At 36.3% G+C, this 21,538-nt stretch overlaps 3 protein-coding genes across 4 annotated transcripts; 2 read left to right on the top strand and 1 right to left on the bottom strand.

Moving 5' to 3' along the window:
* The first annotated feature begins 3,148 nt into the window (after positions 1–3,148).
* On the top strand, positions 3,149–8,806 carry LOC110911457. Its single transcript, XM_022156076.2, has 9 exons — positions 3,149–3,528; positions 3,942–4,132; positions 4,200–4,378; positions 4,990–5,274; positions 5,676–5,734; positions 5,826–5,862; positions 5,953–6,024; positions 7,535–7,859; positions 8,202–8,806. The coding sequence occupies exons 1-9, from the start codon at positions 3,435–3,437 to the stop codon at positions 8,604–8,606; spliced, it is 1,647 nt and encodes a 548-aa protein (XP_022011768.1). The 5' UTR covers positions 3,149–3,434; the 3' UTR covers positions 8,607–8,806.
* Positions 8,807–12,171: 3,365 nt separating this feature from the next.
* On the top strand, positions 12,172–13,786 carry LOC110911459. The gene is made up of 3 exons (XM_035983805.1): positions 12,172–12,290; positions 12,771–12,857; positions 13,275–13,786. Exons 2-3 carry the CDS (start codon positions 12,776–12,778, stop codon positions 13,724–13,726), a joined length of 534 nt encoding a protein of 177 aa, XP_035839698.1. The 5' UTR covers positions 12,172–12,290; positions 12,771–12,775; the 3' UTR covers positions 13,727–13,786.
* Positions 13,787–14,700: 914 nt separating this feature from the next.
* LOC110911458 (sulfhydryl oxidase 2) lies at positions 14,701–21,029 on the bottom strand. 2 transcript variants are annotated; one of them, XM_022156079.2, is made up of 12 exons: positions 20,620–20,969; positions 19,213–19,237; positions 19,047–19,139; positions 18,751–18,938; positions 18,581–18,653; positions 18,437–18,505; positions 18,273–18,346; positions 17,589–17,745; positions 16,862–16,902; positions 16,547–16,693; positions 15,164–15,607; positions 14,701–14,985 (listed from the first exon to the last, which is right to left on the bottom strand). In XM_022156079.2, the coding sequence occupies exons 1-12, from the start codon at positions 20,862–20,864 to the stop codon at positions 14,964–14,966; spliced, it is 1,578 nt and encodes a 525-aa protein (XP_022011771.1). In that variant the 5' UTR covers positions 20,865–20,969; the 3' UTR covers positions 14,701–14,963. The 2 variants fall into 2 exon arrangements, with proteins under 2 accessions (XP_022011771.1, XP_022011770.1); XM_022156078.2 differs by having other exon boundaries at positions 14,701–15,607; positions 20,620–21,029.
* Positions 21,030–21,538: the final 509 nt, after the last annotated feature.

Raw genomic sequence — 21,538 nt, forward strand, 5'->3', positions numbered from 1 at the left:
CATTTTCGTCTTTAAAGCAGATATTGAAAAGGCGTACGATACGCTAAACTGGAAGTTTTTGATTTCCGTCTTAACACACATGGGGTTTCCATCCAAGTGGAGGAACTGGGTTATGGGTATATTATTTGCAGGGAGAGGCTCGGTGTTAGTTAATGGATCCCCAACGAGTGAATTCCAATACAAACGCGGCCTACGACAAGGAGATCCTTTATCACCATTTTTGTTCATTGTGGCAATGGAAGCCATACATGTCATGATGACAAAAGCGGTGAATACGGGTCTGTTTTCTGGAGTAAAATTACCGGGAAACGGACCATACCTCAGCCATCTCTTATTCGCGGACGATTCAATTTTTATGGGGGAATGGAATGAAGGGAATTTGAAGAATTTGAAACGAATACTAAGATGTTTTTACTTAGTGTCGGGATTAAAAGTAAACCCAAGGAAAAGTCAGTTATTCGGTGTGGGTAAAGAGGAACAAGAAGTCAATAATATGGCAACAATCTTTACATGCAAGGCGGGTAAGTTCCCATTCACCTACTTGGGATTAAAGGTAGGAGCAAATATGAACCGAATCACAAATTGGAAGGAGGTAATAGATACATTTAATAAAAGGCTATCCAATTGGAAAGCAAAACATTTGTCATTTGCGGGGAGAGTAACACTATTAAAGTCCGTGTTGGGTAGCCTACCGAATTATTATCTATCACTTTATAAGTGTCCTATGGCCGTAATAAAAGTTATGGAAGGGATAAGGAGGAAGTTCTTATGGGGTGGAAGCAATATGGTTAACAAGGTAAGATGGGTCAAATGGGAAAAAATTGTGGCGTCAAAACAATTTGGGGGGCTAGGAGTGGGAAGCATTAGAGATCTAAACTTGGGTCTACTAATCAAATGGTGGTGGCGGATGAAGATGGAACCAAACCAACTATGGGTGAACGTGATAAATGCCATACATAACAATCCTAGACGCGTCCTTTCAATACCGATCAAAAAAGGCTGCACAGGAGTATGGAAAACAATAGCGGAAGTGGGCAAGGAGTTTAATAAGTACAACATTGATGTCAACAACTGTTTTAAGAGTAAGGTGGGTGTAGGAGATAAAACTTTGTTTTGGGTTGACCGTTGGGTGGGGGAGGAAACGCTAAAAGATATGTTTCCTTTATCCTACAATTTGGCCAAACAAAAAAGAAATAAAGTCAAGGAAAATTATAAGGAGAATGGGGGTATGAAAATATGGGATTGGAAGTGGCAAAGAGCTCCAAATTCAGACCTTGAAATGAGGGAAATGGAAGCGTTGATGACTGTTTTACAGCAGCAAATAATCACAGAATCAAAAGATTTATGGGTTTGGAAGAATGATACAGACAAAGGGTTTTCGGTAAAAGGGGTAAGGCAATTACTAGCAAGACGGTTAGACATCAACGCACCTGCAAACGACTTCATATGGAACAAGATGGCAACAACAAAATGCAACATGTTTGCCTGGCGAGCGGTAGATGGAAAGATTCCTACAACAGCGGCTTTAACGACACGAGGTATGGCACTTCCATCTTTAATCTGTAGGATGTGTGGGGAAACAGAGGAGACAGCTGATCATGTGTTAATAACCTGCTGCTTTGCGGATCAACTCTGGATGCATGTATACCAATGGCTAAACATTCCGATAGGGCGCAACCATGGCTCGGTAAAAGAAAGACTTCAAAGCGTAAATGACTTACCATGGACTAGCAACAGAAAAAAGGTGACGTATGCAGTCTACTTACTTACGTTATGGTCGATATGGCAAGCACGGAACGGAAAAGTTTTTAACAACAGGGATGGCATAGCACACAAGGTAATGGAGGAAATAAAAGAAACTTCGTATCAGTGGGCGAGGCGAAGGACAAGGCTTATGGTAACATCTTGGGAAGATTGGAGAAAATTCACTTGTATGCTGTAGTGTAGTTTAAATTTTATAACCCAATGTTTCTTTGCTCTCTATTGTAACTCTGGCTCTGTAGCTTCTTGCTATGGGGTTGGTTTATGATTTTGGTTTAATATAGTTTCGTTTGCCTTTCAAAAAAAAAATGTTGAGATTAAATTGCAAAAGATGAAAAGTTTTGGATTGAAAGTAAACAAATTAAAGAAACAGAAAAAAAATAGATGAAAAACGTTGAGTCTCACACGCACGTTGCGGCGTGTTAAGTCAGAAATTTAGAACGACATGTTAAACGGATAACTTATGAAAGATGAAAAGTACATAAGAGACTAAAGTTGAAAGTAAAAAAATGTTGAGATTAAATTGCAAAAGATGAAAAGTTTTGGATTAAAAGTAAAAAAATTAAAGGGGTTAAATTGCAAAAGATGAAAACTTTTGAATTAGAAGTGAAAAATCAAATTAATCAAAGAGGTTAAAATACCAAAGATTGAAACTTTAAACTTAAATTGCCAAAGATCGAAACTTTAGAATTAAAAAAGAAATCAATTAAATAAAAGAGATAAATAGATTTATTTAAGTTGATGTTTAATATTATTATTATTTAATAAAAGAGATAAATAAGAAAATAAGGGTGAGAAATTACCAGAGAATGACACGTGTACAAAAAGGATTTTTGTTTATTAGTATAGAAAGATTATACGTATTTCATTCATTTACTTTTGATTTAATTTGATTTCTTTCGATAGCTTACGTTCGTTGACTTTTAAAAGAATAACTGAATACGTGTATGCGCTTAGTTTTTCTTCGATGTTTTGGTATAAATGATTTCTTTCGATAAGTTACGTTCGTTGACTTTTAAAAGAAAAACTAAATACGTGTATGTGCTTAATTTTTCTTCCAATGTTTTGGTATAAATTTTGTTGACAACGAAATTACATTTAAAATAGAGTGTATATGTGATATTGTAGGCTTTACAAGTACCACTACAATGAAAAACCGAATTAATTATGGGCGTTAGTATAATATTCGTTTTTATCATTTTCAATCAATATAAAACACGTGTCTTTTAGTCATAATAACAAATGCTTATATCATAACAAATCAAACTGATACCGACTATTTTCTTGACCATACATGACATGATGGAATTCCACTAATTAAAGATTAAAAAAAGTTGCAGAAAAGACAAATAAAACCCAATAAAATCTTCTTCTACACCCTTCTTCCCTGTAATCTGCACACCACTCACCCGCCTTTTCGTCTCGCACCCTCCATCACCCCATGTGCCACCCCAAACCCCACCCCAGAATATAAACAATCTTTTGTACGTATAGGTTACATTACCTTGCAAGATTAATGTGAATCAACAACTTTCCCCATCTTTCTTTATTTTTTTTTTCTTCTAAAATTCAATCCAAAAAAGCTGATTTCTTGACCATCAAAAATTTACGATTCTTATAATTTCTTTCATGGAGTGAGCTTTTGATTTAAAATCATCATCAGAAACTGAAGAATGGTGAAAAATCCAGTGTTCTTGTTGTTCATCTTCATCACCTCTGTTTCACCTATTTCTTCATTCTCAAAAGATCAATCCAAATTTATACTAGGTATGATTCTTTTTATTGTTTTTAATTAATGGGTTTTTTGTTTATTGATCTATGGGTTCTGGGTATTTCTTGATAATTGGATATAATGAGTTTTTGCCGACAAAGATTCTGTTCAAGATTCATGTTGATATTTTCTTGGAAATGCAGAATGTTATGTAAATTTCCAAGATTTTTGAAGAAATTTGGTGAATTATGGAATTGGGGTTTATGTTTTTACTGTTTGGAGTTGTGTGATCATGTCTTTTTTGTAACTAGATTCCTGTAATGTTGAGAAATTGGGTCATTTTCACCATTGAGTTGTTAAAGTTTGAAGCTTTATTGGATGTTACAAGTCATTTGTTTATGAATTTGGATGATGAATGACACCATTGATTTACAAACTTACTTTGGGCTTATATGATTGTTAATTATAGGAGAAGATAACCTTGGTCATTGGAAAAATGGGATGTTAAGCTCGTCGCCCGCAAGTGAGGCTCCTGGTCCAGCTAACGGTCCACCCGACCCGCTTGTATTGGCAGGGTCAAGAACAAAGCGGCCAGACATTCTTAACCATTTTAAGCGGTATCGAGGTGGATGGGACATTACCAATAAACATTACTGGGCAGTAAGTTTCTTTCAATATGTAATTTGTTGGTGACATTCTTTGTATTGTTTAGTGACGTTATCTACAGTCGGTTGGGTTTACAGGAGCTGTTGAGTTTATGCTTGCGATATTATGGTTCGTGTGCTTTGGTCTGGCGATGATCATACATCATTGTTGTGGATGGAGGATCGACATCAAAGACAAAGAATCCCGTGGTTCTCAGAGGATTTGCTTGATTTTGCTTATCGTTTTCACATGTGCTTCAGTGTGAGTATCTCAATTGTTATTGTCTTGAATAATTAGGAAAATTGGATTTTAATAATCCCAACTTTGACATATTGGCCGGCAACAGTCCCAACTTAAGAAATGTTTTGTGACGGTCCCCACTTTTAAACTATTTTGCCTTAGCGATCCAATACTAACCAAAAGTTAACCCAACTAGTTTTTGCTGACGTGGACTGCTTATGTGGCATAAAATCAAAGTTTTGATGACGTGGACTGCTTGTGTGGCAAATAAGTCAAAAGTTTTGATAAAGTAGAGTCGTAGACTGCTTATGTGGCAAAGTTTTGATGATGTGGACTGCTTATGTGGTAGTCCACGTCAGCAAAAACTAACTGAGTTAACTTTTTTTTAGTGTGGGATCACTGAGGGAAAATAGGGTTAGAAGTTGGTACTGTTGGGACTGTGGCCGGCCAATATGTTAAAGTTGATTTGATATTATTTAAAATCCAATTTTCAGAATAATTAAAATTTGTCAAACACTCCTTATTTGACACTTAACAAGCATCTGAATGGATCATTTTGATTTATTTTTCATGTTGTTTTCACCATAATTATGTTTATTCATATTACACAAACAACTGACGGTTCTACACAGGATCGGCTGCATACTTCTTTCAGTTGGACAAGATGAATTTCATGGTGAAGCCGTGAAGACGTTGAATTATGTTGTAAACCAATCAGACTACACCGTACAAACGCTCGCAAACGTCACGGCCTATTTGTCACTTGCAAAAACCGTTAATGTGGCCCAGGTTTTTCTTCCTTCAGATGTGAAAGATGATATTGACCGGTTGACTGTTGACTTAAACAATGCTGCTGATACATTGAGGCAGAAAACACAACAAAATTCTCGAAAAATACGAACTGTTTTTGATACCGTGTACGATTCCTCCTATGAATATTAAAATTATTATTTTGTTCAGTTATAATTTTTAGAGTTAATTACTGTTTTCGTCCCTGTGGTTTGTCAAAAATCACTATTTTAGTCCATTAGTTTAAAAATTACGATTTCAGTCCCTGTGGTTTCACTTTCATAACCATTTCAGTCCACCTCGTAACCATTTCAGTCCCTGTACTTACAGAATAAATGGATTGAAATGGTTATGAAAGTGAAACCACAAAGACTGAAATGGTTACGAAAGTGAAACCACAGGGATTGAAATCGCAATTTTTAAACTAATGGACTGAAATAGTGATTTTTGACAAACCACAGGGACGAAAACAATAACTAACTCTAATTTTTATGTTATAGAATTCATTTACTTTCTGTGTTTGTTTCAGACGATTATCAATGATCGCTGTTGCCGTAGTGATGCTTCTAGATTCATTTTTAGGCCTTTGTAAGCATGCGTAAATGATAAATAGATGCTTGTTGATTCATTTTTTCTCTTGTATGTTATAATTTTATAATATTCGCTTGTTTTGTTGCAGTTCTGTCTATCCTTGGTCACAAGAACACAATTTACATGTAAAGATCATTGCTTTTCGACTTTTCGTTTTCTTGGATTCGTTCTTTGTGGTTCTGCTTGTATCTTAGTTGTTGCTTTTCTTTATGCAGTTTCATTACGAGCGGATGGTTACTTGTTGTGGTTACATTTATTCTGTGTGGAGTTTTTGTGATTATCAACCAGTAAGATAAATATCGGTTTAATATTTCTTATAAAGTTCTGACCTTTCTTGTATGTTAGATGTATTGCATATGGTTTTAGATTTATTTTATAAACGTGTAGATTCCATGGGTTGGAGAGAGTATCGTTATGAAATTTTTTGTCCTTAAGAATCGTTGGTTTCCTTTGAAAAGAAAAAAAAAAACGGTTTGGCTTTTGACTTCAAAACGACTATTTCGATAGAGTTAATTACTGTTTTCGTCCCTGTGGTTTGTCAAAAATCACTATTTCAGTCCATTAGTTTAAAAGGTTGCGATTTCAGTCCCTGTGGTTTCATTTTCGTAACCATTCCAATCCATTTATTCTGTTAGTACAGGAACTGAAATGGTTACGAGGTGGATTGAAATGGTTACGAAAGTGAAACCACAGGGACTGAAATCACAATTTTTAAACTGATGGACTGAAATAGTGATTTTTGACAAACCACAGGCATGAAAACAGTAATTAACTCATTTCAATAAGACATCCTTACCTGTTTTTGAGTAAAGTACACGGATGGTCCCTGTGGTTTATCAAAATTTTGGATTTAGTCCCTAACTTTTTTAAAGTACACGGATGGTCCTTGTGGTTTGCATGTTGTAACGTATTTAGTCCCCAACTTTTGCAAAAAGTACATGGATGGTCCTTGTGCTATGCACTTGGTAACGCATTTAGTCACTAAATGTTGGGGACAAAGTGCGTTACAAAGTGCAAGTCACAGGGACCATCCATGTACTTTGGGCAAAAGTTGGGGACTAAAACGTTACAAAGTACAAACCACAAGGACCATCTGTGTACTTTGGGCAAAAGTTGGGGATTAAATATGCTACAAAGTGCAAACCACAGGGACCATCCGTGTACTATTGAAAAACTAGGGACTAAATCCAAAAGAGTTGAATGCCATTTTGTCAGTTTAGTCCAAAGGTTTCATTTTTCACCTGTGGATCCAAAAAGGTTTCACCGTTGCCATTTTAGTCCACTGGGTTAACTTCATCCATTTTTTCTAATAACGAGAAGGCCAATTCGGTCATTTTATATGTAATTCTGTTAACTAGAAGGGCAATCTGGCCATATAAAATGACCGAATTGGCCTTCTCGTTAACAGAAAAAATGGATGAAGTTAACCCAGTGGACTAAAATGGCAACTGTGAAACCTTTTTGGACCCACAGATGAAAAATGAAACCTTTGGACCAAACTGGCAAAATGACCCGAACCACAGGGACTAAAATGACATTTAACTCGATCCAAAATTTTGGTTAACCACTGGGCCATCCGTGTATTTTACCTTTTTTCAAGAAAATCTTGACAAACAGTTGAACAAATTATATTTGAATAGCCATAAGCTCTTTTTGGAACAAAATCCATATGGAATTTACATCTAAATATGAAGGAAGTTTGACGGAAAAAAATCAAACCATATCCCTATTGTGTAAAAAACTTCGGTTCATGACTCTTGATGTAAGAAACTGATGCATTAATGTTTTTTTTTTCAGTGCAATAGCGGACACTTGTATGGCGATGGGACAATGGGTAGATAACCAGCAAGCTGAAACCGCCCTTAGCAACATCCTTCCGTGTGTTGACGAAGCAACCACCAATGCCACTTTGTATAAGAGCAAATTAGTCGTTAATGATATCGCCAATATCATAAACGGGTTCATTGGTTCGTTTGCAAATTCAAATGCACCTCCCAGTGGGAACTCTAATTACTACAACCAGTCGGGCCCACTGATGCCTTACGTTTGCTATCCGTACGACTCTCAACTGCATGAGCTGGAATGTCCTTCCCAATTGGTTTCAATGGCAAACGCTACTATGGTACGTAACTTTGATTTTTTTTTTTTTAGTTTAGAGCAAAATGACATTTTCGTCCTTGAAGTTTGGCTAGTTTTGCAACTTTCGTCCAAAAGTTTGTTTTTCCGCATTTGGATTCCAAAGGTTTGAAATATTGCCATTTTCATCCGGCTCGTTAACTCCATCCATTTTTCTACGTTAAGTCAGGGGTATTTTCGTCTTTTTTGTTAACTTAAAGGGCAATTCGATTTTTTCAAACCTTTGGACGAAAGTCGCAAAGCTGGCCAAACCTCATGGATGAAAATGACATTTTACTCTTTAGTTTATTTCTCAAAATTTGACATCTAATTCCGGTTTGGTCTCCAGGTGTGGCAGAACTACACTTGCAGCATCTCAGAATCAGGATTCTGCACCACCACCGGAAGACTAACACCCGACATGTATCGGCAACTAGTCGGAGCAGTGAACATAAGTTACGGCCTTCAACACTATACACCGCCATTACTCAGCCTCCAAGACTGCAACTTTGTACGCCAAACGTTCAGAATCATCATCTCCGACCACTGTCCGCCATTAGAAGATCATCTTCGATTGGTAAATGCAGGTTTGGCTCTCGTCTCGGTAGGGGTCATGCTCAGTCTTGCGCTGTGGATCATATATGCAAACCGACCTCAAGGTGAGCAAGTGTTCGATAAGATTTCATCGAAGTTTAAAGGCAGATGCAAAGGTGATACCGCCGTTGATGTAGCATTGAGCAATAATGAAGTTTAATATGTTAGAAAATTATAGGTATATAGAGTGATGTCATATGGGGTTTGTTGAGTATTGTTTCGATAGTTGCTTTCTTGCCAGATTCAAGATGGAGCGAAGCGCCATTTTTGGGTTTTGAGCTGGCGTAAAATGTATATTGTATCTGTTGAAAATTACCGGGCGCCACGTCAGCCATGGGCGTTTGTCCCTACTTGCTTTTTCCCCCTCTTCATATCGGGTGCCACGTCAGCTAGGAATGGCCTAGAACGACACCATAAGATGCTCTTAAGTCTTAACTAACGAACAGTGGCGGACCCAGGAATTTTTTTCTGGGGGTGCGGAAATTTGTTAAGGATTGTAGGCCCCTAACTATATAGTATTTTTTTCCGTTCGTATCGGGTCGGGTTAAAAGGATCAACGCGAACCCAACTTGTTTTTAAAACAGATCAACCTGAACACCATCCGGTTTTTTAAAAACAGATCGTGTTAGTTGACCAAAACTTGTTTTTTGTGTCGTGTCAAGAATTGCCAACCATAGGAAATATATTCATTCTCAAGTGGGTAAAATATAGGTGTGTGGGTCCTGTTAAAAAGCACCACAACCCAAGATCATCACCTTCTTTCCTAATATCTTTTTCATTTTAGAATTTAGATATGGCACTTGCAGTGCTTTCCTCTGTAAATAATTTTTCCGATGAACTTTTTTTACTTTTTTTTTTGTTTTGCCTCACATATGCATCATGAAGATTTCAAGGGGTGCAACTACAAATTTTCAAGGGGTGCGACTAGGATTTTATGCTTAAAAGTTACACTAAATTTTTTTCAAGGGTGCATCTGCCCCCCTTGCTCATAACATAGGTCCGCCCCTGCTAACGAAAAAAAATATACACAAACATTATTATAATTATTGAGAACTTGCAAGGGTATAACAAGCTAAAATTGCACTAGAAACATTATTATAATTGTTGACAACTTGTGTGTTCCATAGAATTAAGGTTATTAACATTGTAGCACACAAGAAACTTTATTATAATTGAGATTTCTTGTGTTTCTATATGTTTTTCAATGTCTTATATAGAAAACCAAAACCTAATGTTCTTAGTTTGTTGAGCATTACTGCTTAGTTGTCACACATTGGAAAGGTTGTTTCAACAAAAACATATATAAAAAATGCAGTCACACATTGAAAAAACATATATAACAGCATAACAATTATAACAGTAATTGCATTATATATATTTAGGCTATGGGGTGTGGTTATCCATTTTTTCCCATCGTCCACTTCGACGCAATATCACTCTCCTATTCCACCTCAGTATCTTTCCCCTAACATTGGGTCTGGTTCCCTTCTTCCCCCTTTCATTTTTTAATTTGTTTTTTTTAAATACTTGTATGCAAAAAAATATAAAAAGTTTTCATTAAAATTAAAAATAAAATGTACATAAACTAGAATAAAAAAGACATAACTAAAAAAATAGATAACTTAAAAAAGACATATTTAAAATAAAAGGACATAATTAAAAAAAAGTTTTCATTAAAATTAAAAATAAAAGTACATAAACTAGAATAAAAAAGACATAATTAAAAAAAATAGATAACTTAAAAAAGACATATTTAAAATAAAAGGACATAATTAAAAAAACTATGGTACATTTCCTCCTAACCGTTTCTTCGCAATCTTATCTTTCATTCTTGAGATCGCCGCACAGTCTCGTTCTGGTAGGCTTTCGATGTCGGTTCTCGTAATTAGGAACTCTTCAGTTTCTTTTGATTTCGTAGGTCAAATTCGAGTCACATCATATCCAACGCAAACCTCTCCATTTCCCTCGTCACCGCTTCTTCTTTTTCTTTTTTCTCTCTTTTGTAGCTCTCTGCTTGCACATCCATAAATTCGTTAAAGTTTTGTATAAGTGCCTCAAGTTTTGATACATCGCTTGAGGTCATTCCCTTTGACCCGGAAGCCTTTGCAGCCATTGCTTTTTGGCGTGGTCCCTTCCAATTGGCCGCTCTGATTCAGGGGTTGGAGCTTCATCTTCAAACTCAGGTTCATCGTTTATATTGATGGCACAACGTGCATTAGAACCACCACCGCCATAACTTCTCGATGCGCTCGTTTTAGATCTTTTAGCTTGTGATACCTCATTAGGCACCACTTTCCACTTCTCACATTTTCTCAATATTTCATACGGCCTCATGTATGTCCACGGCCCATGTTTGTTGGTGTATCTTTCACTAGCCGTGGCCAAAATAATTTCATCATTTGCACCACTCAGACGATACATGTTGATAGATACCCGCAAACAAACCAGTTTTTCCGTTCATCTCTCTATATTTGAAACTAACGGAATAGACTAATCGATACCGTTCGCATTGCATCAATTGAAAAATTGTTCACAAATTGGTTCCAAAAACCATCTCTATGCCACCTACACAATATAATTCTTAAAATAAACCCCTATTATAAAAAAAACATAAATTTTAATACTTTTTTTAAATAGAATTAAGTATTTTAAAACTTATAAGTATAAAAATATTGACCTTTAATCGGATTGGTAGAAACGTTAACCAATGTTCGTACAAGCACTTCCAACTCGACCGAACTCCAGGGAATGCTTTGTGCCTTTCCACTTCCCTCTTCTTGTGCTTGCTTTCTCCCCGTGCTCGTTTCTTCCCTTTCTTGCCCTTTGTGATTTGTGGTTGCGTTTCGGGTATAACATCATCGTCTACGCCTAAAGAAACGTAATTGTGCTCGGGTTCGGTTTCATGCAACAGTTAGACCGGTGGCATTTGGGTTGGTTGTGATTGCATTTGCATAGCAAGGTGTTGTTGGTATTGCAATCGTCACGCGTTCGGTGTTTGACTAAAACCACCAAACAAAAACGCATCCATCGGTGTCGTGGGGTATACGAGTGGGGGGTTGGGTCGAGGGATTAGCGGGTGTGTTTGGAAAGAATGGTGGCGGGTTTGGTCGGCTCGGATCAATGATATATTTTTTTTTAAACTTTAAGATGTATTTAGGAGAATGATTAAAAGATTTGAAGTGGATGTGAATTCTAAATGGAAAAATGGGTTTAATTAGGTTTTTAAAAAAGAATTTAACCTTTTTAGATCTATCGACCGTTCAACGGTCGAATTTTAAGCTGGGGGGGGGGGGGGGGATCAGGGAAAATTCCCAGTTTGCACTGAAGAAACGATGGGATACCATGCCACCTCACCTCCCCATTTCCACACCCACCTCCTTAGCCGTTTTTGTTTTGATATGACAATAAAACTAAGTTGACTACATATATAGCACAATGATATAAACACACTAGGGACAGCTCAGTACCAAACCGAAAGTATCAATTCCAAAAAACGAAAAAAGTAGATACCGGTATCAAAAATGGCCGGTACAATACAGGTATTTGAATGTAAATTGACCCAAAATATCGTATCGTACGGAAAATACTGATCTCAGAAAACGCAAAAATAGACTAATTGTTACCGAAAATGACTCGGTATGGTAGAGTACCAAATATTTATCCCTAGACAGACACACAAGAGTTCTCAACGATTCCTACAAAACCAAAACCTAAATTTTTTTCCGCTTAAACTTCCTTCTCTGCTCCCTTTTGGCTTTTGCCATAGCTACTGAGCCTCAAATCTCACCAGTCTCCATTGACGACGACAACCTTAAATCTCATTTGGAGATTCGTAGCCTCGCAGGTACGAGTTTCATCTTCATCGTATATCATATACTTTCGAATGAGTTGGTCGACTAAACTGTTAGTTCCAATTCTAGGGTTTATGGAACATTAGACCATTCGGTGTGGGGCTCGTCCCGGGTCGTCCTGGCGTGGCGACGAGCCTCAACACCATTTCCACATGTCCGGCGTCGTCTAGATCGGCCAAGGGGAGACGCTGGGGACGCGCACAAAATGACAAAAAAATTGAACGTTGGATGGAATGTAACCGTTGTAAAAAATAAAAATAAAAGTTATTTTTTCAATCTCACTTTATAAATATACACCCTTTATTCTTCCACTTTTAACCCAAAATTTTTCCAATCTCTCTCAGTTTTTTTTTATACACCATCATACTTTTATAAAAATATAGGCATGTCGTCGTCTTCTTCTTCTTCATCATGGTATTCGTCATCTTCGGGTGAGGGCGAATTAATTTTTGCAAACTGCATTATGCACGCAGCGCAGATGATCATGGAGGAGGACGAAGAGACAGAAACGTCGTCACAGCCGCAAACTAGGGCAGCCGCCTTAAACCGAGACCGAGAAGGTATATTATTTTTTAGTGTATCTTTATTTAAATTTAATAATGTATTTAATTTTTTACGGTGTTAATAATGAATTTAATTTATTTTTCATGGGTTTTTTTAAATGTAACGTTGGAATTAATATTTATTTTAGAGTTTAAATTAATATTAGTTTTATATATATATTGTATATTTAATTTGCCAAAATTAAAAAAATAAATAAATTAACTAGGTGGGGTAGGCTCACCCTCCATTTCCTTGGTTCCATCCTTGGAGGGGCATTCTCCAAGGACTATCCGCCAAAGATGAGCCTCACCCATACCGAGTAGCCTTAAAACCCAGTGTTTAAATTGTTAATATCATGTATGCATATGTCAAATTTTAGTGTATGTTAATTGCTGACTGCTGCTATTTGTTTGTGACTTGATTCTAATCTTAAGTAATGTCATCAAACACAACTACCTCGCCTACTGCATCAACAGCAACTCAACCGCAACTCAAGCACGAGCCCGAATTTGACGAAGAAGAGTACGAAGTTCGAGAGGAGGCACGTCCCCGGGCAGGGACAAAGCCAAAAAGGCGACGGCTGCAAAAAAAACAAGCCGCAACGGGGAGCGGTTCCAAAATGGACGAGTTTATGGCCCAGATCAAAACATATACCGAGGTCATAGCCCAAATGGCAAAAGCGAAGGAACGTGAAGTGGAAGAACGGGTCATAGCCCAAAGGGCAAAAGCGAAGGAACGTGAAGCAAAAGCGAAGGAACGTGAAGTGGAAAAGAACGTATATAAAGATTGGAAGATAATGACAACCGATATAAACTCGTATCCGGAAGAAGACCGAGCGATTTTACGTGAAATGCAAGAAAAGATAATGAAAAAATGGAGTTCTTAGGATTTTTGAATTTTTTAGGTTATGTTTTTTTTTTTTTTTTAAGTTATGTAATGTTTGTTTTTTAAATGTTAAAAAACTTGATGAATTTAAATAAATAAATAAATTAAATAAGTGGGGTAGGACCATCAGCTACATTCCTCTCATACCGAGTAGCCTAATGATCCGAGATGGGAATATGGAGTAATGGTTCATACCGAGTAGCCTAATGATCCGAGATGGGAATATGGAGTAATGGTGGATCCTAAAAACAAAGATAGAGTGAAATGTATGTTGTGCAACAAAGAAATGTCCGGATGAATCAATAGACTAAAAACCACATTGCGCGTGTAAAGGGAAACGTTGCGTCATGCCCAAATCCACAAAAGATGACCAGATAAAATGTAGGGATGCTATTCGCGACAACAAAATGAAAAAGAAGGGAAAAGAAATTGATGATGAATCTTTAAGAGCTGAGGTGAAAATCGGGGATGAATTAAACAGAGGAAAGAGAAAAGTGATGGCGTTTCAGATGTTGTTCGTAAGGAGCATATAGATTGTTTAAAAGGGTAGATTTGCATACGAATGTGGAATTCCTTTTCATGCATTTGAAAAGGATAGCTTTAAAATGATGTTGGAGGCAATTGGCCGATTTGGACCTGGGTTTCAACCTCCAACTAGATATGAGATGAGAAAAACATGCAAGAAATTTGTGTCCGGAGATGAAGAGGTTGAATATGAATCAGATGGGTTTAACATCATTGAAGAATACGGAGATACCGTAGAAGATGAGGACTAGATCTTTCATATGTTTAGAATGAATTATGCTTATTTTGAAATACTTTGGTATGTTTAGTTTGAACATGTATCCTTTTGATGTATTTCGATATTCACGTATTTTGTTATAAAAATTAGCATGTTTGAGTACTCCTTGCTTTGTCCGAGTACTTGCAACTCCCCAGTCAGTCAGTCAATCGACCTATGTGGCTATGTGTATATACATATATTTGCACATATACATTACCATGCATCATCAGTTTTTTCTGCTACATGTAAGCCAAATACAGTACAGTTTTCGTTCCAGTCAAAAAAGAAAGATACAGTTTCTTTCAGATCTGTACATTCCATAATATTATATCGTATATACTCATTCTTTCATATACTGTCATGTCATATCATCATGGATGTATGTCACATAATAAGAAATGAGAAAGGGGCCTTAATTCACTTGCTTTTGCACACCAACCATATTCGACTCACATCAGCTCCGATTTCTTCTCATCCTGAAAATTTTTTCCAACAAAATCATTACAAAAATTACCAAATTCCTCACAAAACCAAATCTTTTTCTTCCCGTTAATATCTCTTTCATGTGTTAAAATTTAAAAATGTATCTAACTTGACACTCAATTTTCATCTAATAATTATACAATCTTTAAAAGTTGGGGTTTATGAAAATACTTCCGGTTCTTTTGCCGCGACCGCCAAAAGCAAGCAAGTGCACCGAACAAACAGCTAGCCACCGCGATCGCCAAAGCGGCCCCCGCAGGAACCACAAGTGCATTCGTTGATTGCAATACTTCTTCCGAGACTGCACTACTTTTCATCAGAACATGTTGCTTGTCTTTCTCCTTGTACAATGACACCAGCATGTTTCCGTAGTAACCGGTTATGAACTTGTACACCTCGTCACGGTCCCAATCAATCGAGCTGCTTTCTTCGTTTTGATTAGGGTCCTTGTAGCAAGACGGGCAAAGGTGTTTTGTTGGCCAGATTGTTTTCGGGAACTTGGGATCGCCGGTTTTTTGAGATTCTTCTATTTTCTTTAGTCTTGTGTTGACTTCGTTATGTGAGGTCCATAACCAGAGTACAAAGTCACGCGTGGTGCTGAATGGAGTAGAAACCCTGCAATATCGGGTTAAAATAGAAAAATGTGAGAAGAAATACAATTGTAAAGGGTTAATCTTATAAAAAGACCAACATATTTTCCTATTTTGCACAAAAAAAGTGTCAGTTTGTATTTGGTATATTAAAGTCCCTAAACTTGTAACAATGCACATGCTTGTGAAACAAATTTAAAAATGACTTTTATCCCTTAAATTGGTAAAAACAAGATGGTATAATATTTTTTCTTTCTTTTTGAGTTTTTGCAAATATGTTGGATGTCACTTCATCAAATTTTAACCAATTTATCGGGTAACAAGTCATTTTAAAAAATGCCCGGATAGTCCCTGTGGTTTACCAAATTTCACCTTTAGTCCCCAACTTTCTAAAAATTATACTCTTGGTCCCTGTGGTTTGACAAGTTGTTGCTCGGATAGTCCTTGAAGCGAATGAGCGTTAGTTTTCTCAGTTAAGTGAGTGTAACATGACAAAATTACCCTTTAAGCAGATGGACGTTTGTTTCTGTTAATTATTTTTAATTAAGGGGTAATTTTGCCATTTCACACCCACTTCACTGAGAAATCTAACGTCCATCCGCTCTAGGGACGATCCGGGTAACAACTTGTCAAATCACAGGGAACAAGAGTGTAATTTTAGAAAGTTAGGGACTAAAGATGAAATTTGGTCAAACCACAGGGACTATCCAAGCATTTTTCTCTTTTAAAAAAAACATAAAATTAAAAAATCACAAGTAGGTGCATTCTAGACATGCTCAGGGACTTCAGTATGCCAAAATTTGATTTTAGGGGCTTTATTGTGTATATTTTACAAGTTTAGGGACTTCAATATAATACCAGAACTAGATTGAAAAACTTTTTTGTGCGGAATAAGAAAGTGTTTGTTTTTTATAGTATTTGTCCAATTGTAAAAGAAGGTTCAAGAATATTTATTTATTTTTACCTTGAGCACATATCGTAGAAATGTTGACGACATTCCTCACAGATGAAAAACTGGTGGATAAAATCGCAGGTAGTTGTAAACGCCATTTGACTTTCTCCATCTTCTACTCTGACCGAGAGTGAATGTAACAGAACCCATAAGCCACAACTGCAATGTCCCAAAATTTGTAATATTAGTCTAGTTATATAATTATGTAACACTCTTCATATATACAATTACTACGTAACCCTGTTATACAGAATTATTATATAATTGCTCTTCCTAATTTGAGTTGTAGATATTCTTTTTTTCATGACAGTTGGATAAAATGTATACCTGAAGCCCCTGGTCTCATTCTTGCTGCCTCGGCAAAACATCTACATAAAAAAGCCCAGAGCAAAAAGAATAATTTATAAGTTCTTTTTACTGAATCATGGGTATTGTACGAGAAAAGGAACCAGTAAAATTTATTTAAAATTTAGAGTAAAATGCAATTTTCTTCCCTGAGGTTTGGCCAGTTTTGCGACTTTCGTCCATGAGTTTGTTTTTCCGCATCTGGATCCAAAAGGTTTGAAATCTTGCCATTTTCATCCGGCTCATTAACTCCATCCATTTTTCTCCATTAAGTCAGGGGTATTTCCGTCTTTTTTGCTAACTTAAAAGGCAATTCAGTCTTTTTTGTTTTATGTAAAAAGACCGAATACCTCTGGAAAAGACCAAATTGCCCTTTAAGTTAACAAAAAACACGGGAAATACCCCTGACAAAACGGAGAAAAATGGATGGAGTTAACGAGCCGGATGAAAATGGCAAGATTTCAAACCTTTTGGATCCAGATGCGGAAAAACAAACCTTTGGACGAAAGTCGCAAAACTAGCCAAACCTCATCATCATCATACTCGGTAAATCCCACCAATAGCAAAGCTAAGGTAGGGTCTGAGGAAGAGGGTAAGATGTAGATAGCCTTACCTCTACCGGTCTACCCCGTAGCAAAACTAGCCAAACCTCATGGATGAAAATGGCATTTTACTCGAAATTTTAAATAGAAAAAAAGGTGAAATTTACCCAATATCCGCGAGGAACTTCTTTTCCACAGACGTCAAATTTACCCAAAGGACCATGTCCGGTGCTATTATCGGGTTCGTGTTTGTCTGCCAGCCACTTATTAGATGGGTATAAATCGTCAAAGTTAACAAGTATATCAGCAGTTCCCCTCCGACACCTAAAAATTCCAAACTTTAACTTATATTTAACAAATAGCAACATTGAAGATCGAGTAAAGTGCCATTTTTGTCCCTGAGGTTTGGCCAGTTTTGCGACTTTCGTCCAAAGGTTGTTTTTCCGCATCCGGATCCAAAAGGTTTGAAATCTTGCCATTTTCATCCGGCTTGTTAACTCCATCCATTTTTTTTTTCTGTTAAATCAGAGGTATTTCCGTCTTTTTTGTTAACTTCAAGGGCAATTCGGTCTTTTTCACTTTATGTACAAGCATTTATAATACCCTTACTAAATAAAAGTTAAGTCCCCTGACTTTAAGTTAACAAAAAAAGACAAAAATACCACCGACTTAACGGAGAAAAATGGATGGAGTAACGAGCCGATGAAAATGGCAGATTTCAAACCTTTTGAATCCAGATGCGGAAAACAAACCTTTGGATGAAAGTCGCAAAACTGGCCAAACCTCAGAAACGAAAATGGCATTTTACTGTTAAAGATCTCGAGTATGAAATGACGGAAGATAGTATGAACCTTCTGGAAGGGTGATGGGCCACCATTAACTGCATGAACTTTATAAGTGTAGCTCTTGTATCTGGCTTAATCATCTGTTAAAAAAATAATATAATTAACAAATTTATAGGCAACAATAGCCATAAATATAATGTATTGTCACTTATGGAGTTATGGGCAATCACCTTGTGTTCTACAATGAGGTCAAAGGCGAAGGATGTAGCCTCTTCAACATCATATACAGCACGTGCAATCTAACCCGCAAAATAAATTATAAATCAAACAATGCCTTTAAATTATAAAAGTATTATTTGAAGTTTTGAACATACCTGTGCGGGGTCTGACACGTTTGAATGAAGAAGGTGATCATTTTCAAATTTCTCATCTTCGAGGCTATATGAGCTATAGTATACAAAAGCAAAATCAAGCAGATGTGTTAATATGAATGGTCAATAAAGAAGCTCTAATTCCCATGTATGTTTATCTCAAACAATCATACCTTCCCAACTGCGTATTAATCCATTTAAGCAAACGATCAGCGGTTCGTGCATCTTCAACAGCGATAGAACGAATTTCGCTTTTTTCGTTTTTTCCATTCCACCCACCACCGACAAATTTAGGAGGAGCCCCCCAATATAACGCCGGGTAATGAGTAACCGAAAATTTATCACAGAGCTTAGTGTTAATCTGTGCTGCCAAATAAAATAACAAAAATATATTACACAAATAACAAAAACATAGCAACATTAAAAATCTATCCTCCCAAAAGGATTAACAAAATGTACATAACATTACCTTATTCGCGCAATCTACGCGTGTCATCAGTATAACGCCTGGATGAACCGCATTGGCTCCATTAAAAAGCTTAGCAACCTTTTCGTATTGAGGCTGCAAATTAAAGTAAAACAATAAGCAATGCAACAAGCACATGTGTAGCCATTGTTAACGAAAATACAAATACCTTATAATTTCTGCAAGCCGGGCACCTACAAAGAGTAATGAATAAACCAAATTAGAAACATAGATGGGTATTTGAGTACCAAATATTACTAAAGTTAAAGCAAACATTAACCAGAAAATCAGAGGGTAAATGAATTCTATCATCTCAAGTTCACAGCACATGTTATGTTAGGTAAGTTTTCTACAACTCTATGGGATGAGAAAAGACTCTAAAATACAAGGATAGTAGTCCTACCGCTCTATGATCTACCACAACTCTATGAGATGAGAAAAGACTCTAAAATGCAAGGATAGTCCCTAAAACGCCCATACAGAAAAAAAAAAAAAAAAAAAAAAAAAAAAAAAAAAAAAACTTTTTGACTTCAGTGAACAGCAATGTTTTCCAAAAATAGGCTTTCAGTAAGTACAGTTTCATAGAACTTTACATAACAATTAACAAATATGACCAAGCAAACCAAATCCATAAATATGGTATGGCTCTTCATCTGTGTTCTTATCCTTTCTACATAGAGGTAACTTTGAACTAAATCCATCTAAATTTACCACAAATTCAAGTTTTTTAAAGATAAATCAAATAGATGAGCCGGAACTTATAGCAACTAATACAATATAGTCATCATCACAAAAAATGTACCAAAATTCAGTTACATGTTTTGCACTTAAAACCTTCCTCGAATTCTAATTTATGTAGGATAAACGCAGGTGGGAATCCACATTAGATCTATTTACAATAAGGTTATCCTCTTAAATACAAACATTAACCAAAAAATCAGAGGGTAACTGAATTCTATCATCTCAAATTCACAACAGACGTTAGGTAAGTCTTCTACAACCCCACAAGAGTGGAAAACAAACTCTAAATGCATGATTTGTAGCTCTTACAGTTAACTGATACTCTATTCGGTCACCAACAAACGGTCCCTAAAACACCCATACAGCAAATAAATGCATCATGACTTCAGTGGACAACAATGTTTTCCAAAAATAGGCTTCCAGTAAGTACAGTTTCATGCTATTTTAACATAACAAATATGACCAAACAAACCAGAATACCAGATCCATTAATATGGTATGCCTCTTCATCTTTGTTCTTATCCTTTCCACATAGAAGCAACTTTTACATTAAATCTATCTAAATTCACTACAAATTTGATATGAATATGCAAAAATCAAACAAATGCATCACAATTTACAGTAACCAATACAAATATAGTCATGACGTCACCATAAATATGTAACAAAATTCATATAACTTTTGCATCAAAGCTATCTAATTCATATTTAAATTCTAATCCTAAATTCCTGATTTCACAACTAACGAGATCAAAATCATCAGTAATTTATTAATTAACATAAGATCTAACATAACAAACCCTAGAAATCTCAAAATTAGGGTTTTAAAACGGACCAGTGAGCGAAGAACTCTACAATGGCGTAACTAGCTGGAGTATCCTTGAACACTTGATCGAAGTTAGTGACGTTCAAATCAACGGCGAAATCCGACTGATCTGATCCGCCGGAGATGGCGCGTAATAGCGATCGAGATCCGGCCGTTGGATTGATCAGCAGAGCCGGCGGTAAGAACGATAGTGTAAGAATAATAATAAGATAGAGAAGAAACGGCGTCGTTTTAAGGTTGAGTGCTGACGACATGGATGAGAGTGAGATGAAGAAGATGTTGCAGTTGATCGGAGATATGTCACCGGCGAAAGAGGTTGTTGACCGGCGGTTAAAGGTGGGGTTGTTTTGTTTCCGGTTGAAAATGGGAAGTCTGTTTTAAGTTTTAACTTTTAAGTAAAGGAAGCTAGTGGGGTTTTGGATGAGAATGTTTAAATATTTTGTTTTATAAGTTAGTACTAGTAATACGCAAGTATATTGCAAACGTCGAGCAGATGTGTCCAAGCGTTATGTAATGCGCTAACTTTATGAAAACATGCGTTTCGACGTATCCGGTTGAATTCAATGTAACATATAGCTGTACTGCGATTGGATCAAAACATAACGCAAATCGAAAAAGCAAACTACATAATGTGGCAAAATTTTAGGGTATAAAAAAATTATTTATGTTTGAAAAAAATGTGGCAAGCCATTGTAAAAGTCAACTACCTTTTCCCTTTGATTCAAGATGCAAGAAGCTAATATGAAGTAGTTGGTCGGTGGCAAGCCACCGACTTTCTACTTTAAGATAGTATATAATATGTAACTCATAAAATTATTATATGTTTTGAGATAGCACTTTAATAATTAAAAAGTTATTCATATAGGTTTACTTAATTCTTAATCCTAACTTTAGTATATACATGTATTTTTTTTCTACCAATGTATGT

The sequence above is a fragment of the Helianthus annuus genome, chromosome 15 (genome assembly GCF_002127325.2).
Source record: "Helianthus annuus cultivar XRQ/B chromosome 15, HanXRQr2.0-SUNRISE, whole genome shotgun sequence".
NCBI classification, from domain to species: Eukaryota; Viridiplantae; Streptophyta; class Magnoliopsida; order Asterales; family Asteraceae; genus Helianthus; species Helianthus annuus.

Coding starts and splice junctions, on each gene's coding strand:
- LOC110911458 (XM_022156078.2), bottom strand. CDS start 20,864: ATGTCGTCAGCACTCAACCTTAAAACGACGCCGTTTCTTCTCTATCTT. Junction 18,347..18,436: donor ACCTCATTGTAGAACACAAG/GTGATTGCCCAT, acceptor TTTTTTTAACAG/ATGATTAAGCCAGATACAAG. Junction 16,903..17,588: donor AAGTTCCTCGCGGATATTGG/GTAAATTTCACC, acceptor TTTTTTATGTAG/ATGTTTTGCCGAGGCAGCAA.
- LOC110911457 (XM_022156076.2), top strand. CDS start 3,435: ATGGTGAAAAATCCAGTGTTCTTGTTGTTCATCTTCATCACCTCTGTT. Junction 5,863..5,952: donor CACAAGAACACAATTTACAT/GTAAAGATCATT, acceptor TTCTTTATGCAG/TTTCATTACGAGCGGATGGT. Junction 7,860..8,201: donor CAATGGCAAACGCTACTATG/GTACGTAACTTT, acceptor TTTGGTCTCCAG/GTGTGGCAGAACTACACTTG.
- LOC110911459 (XM_035983805.1), top strand. CDS start 12,776: ATGATCATGGAGGAGGACGAAGAGACAGAAACGTCGTCACAGCCGCAA. Junction 12,858..13,274: donor CTTAAACCGAGACCGAGAAG/GTATATTATTTT, acceptor TCTAATCTTAAG/TAATGTCATCAAACACAACT.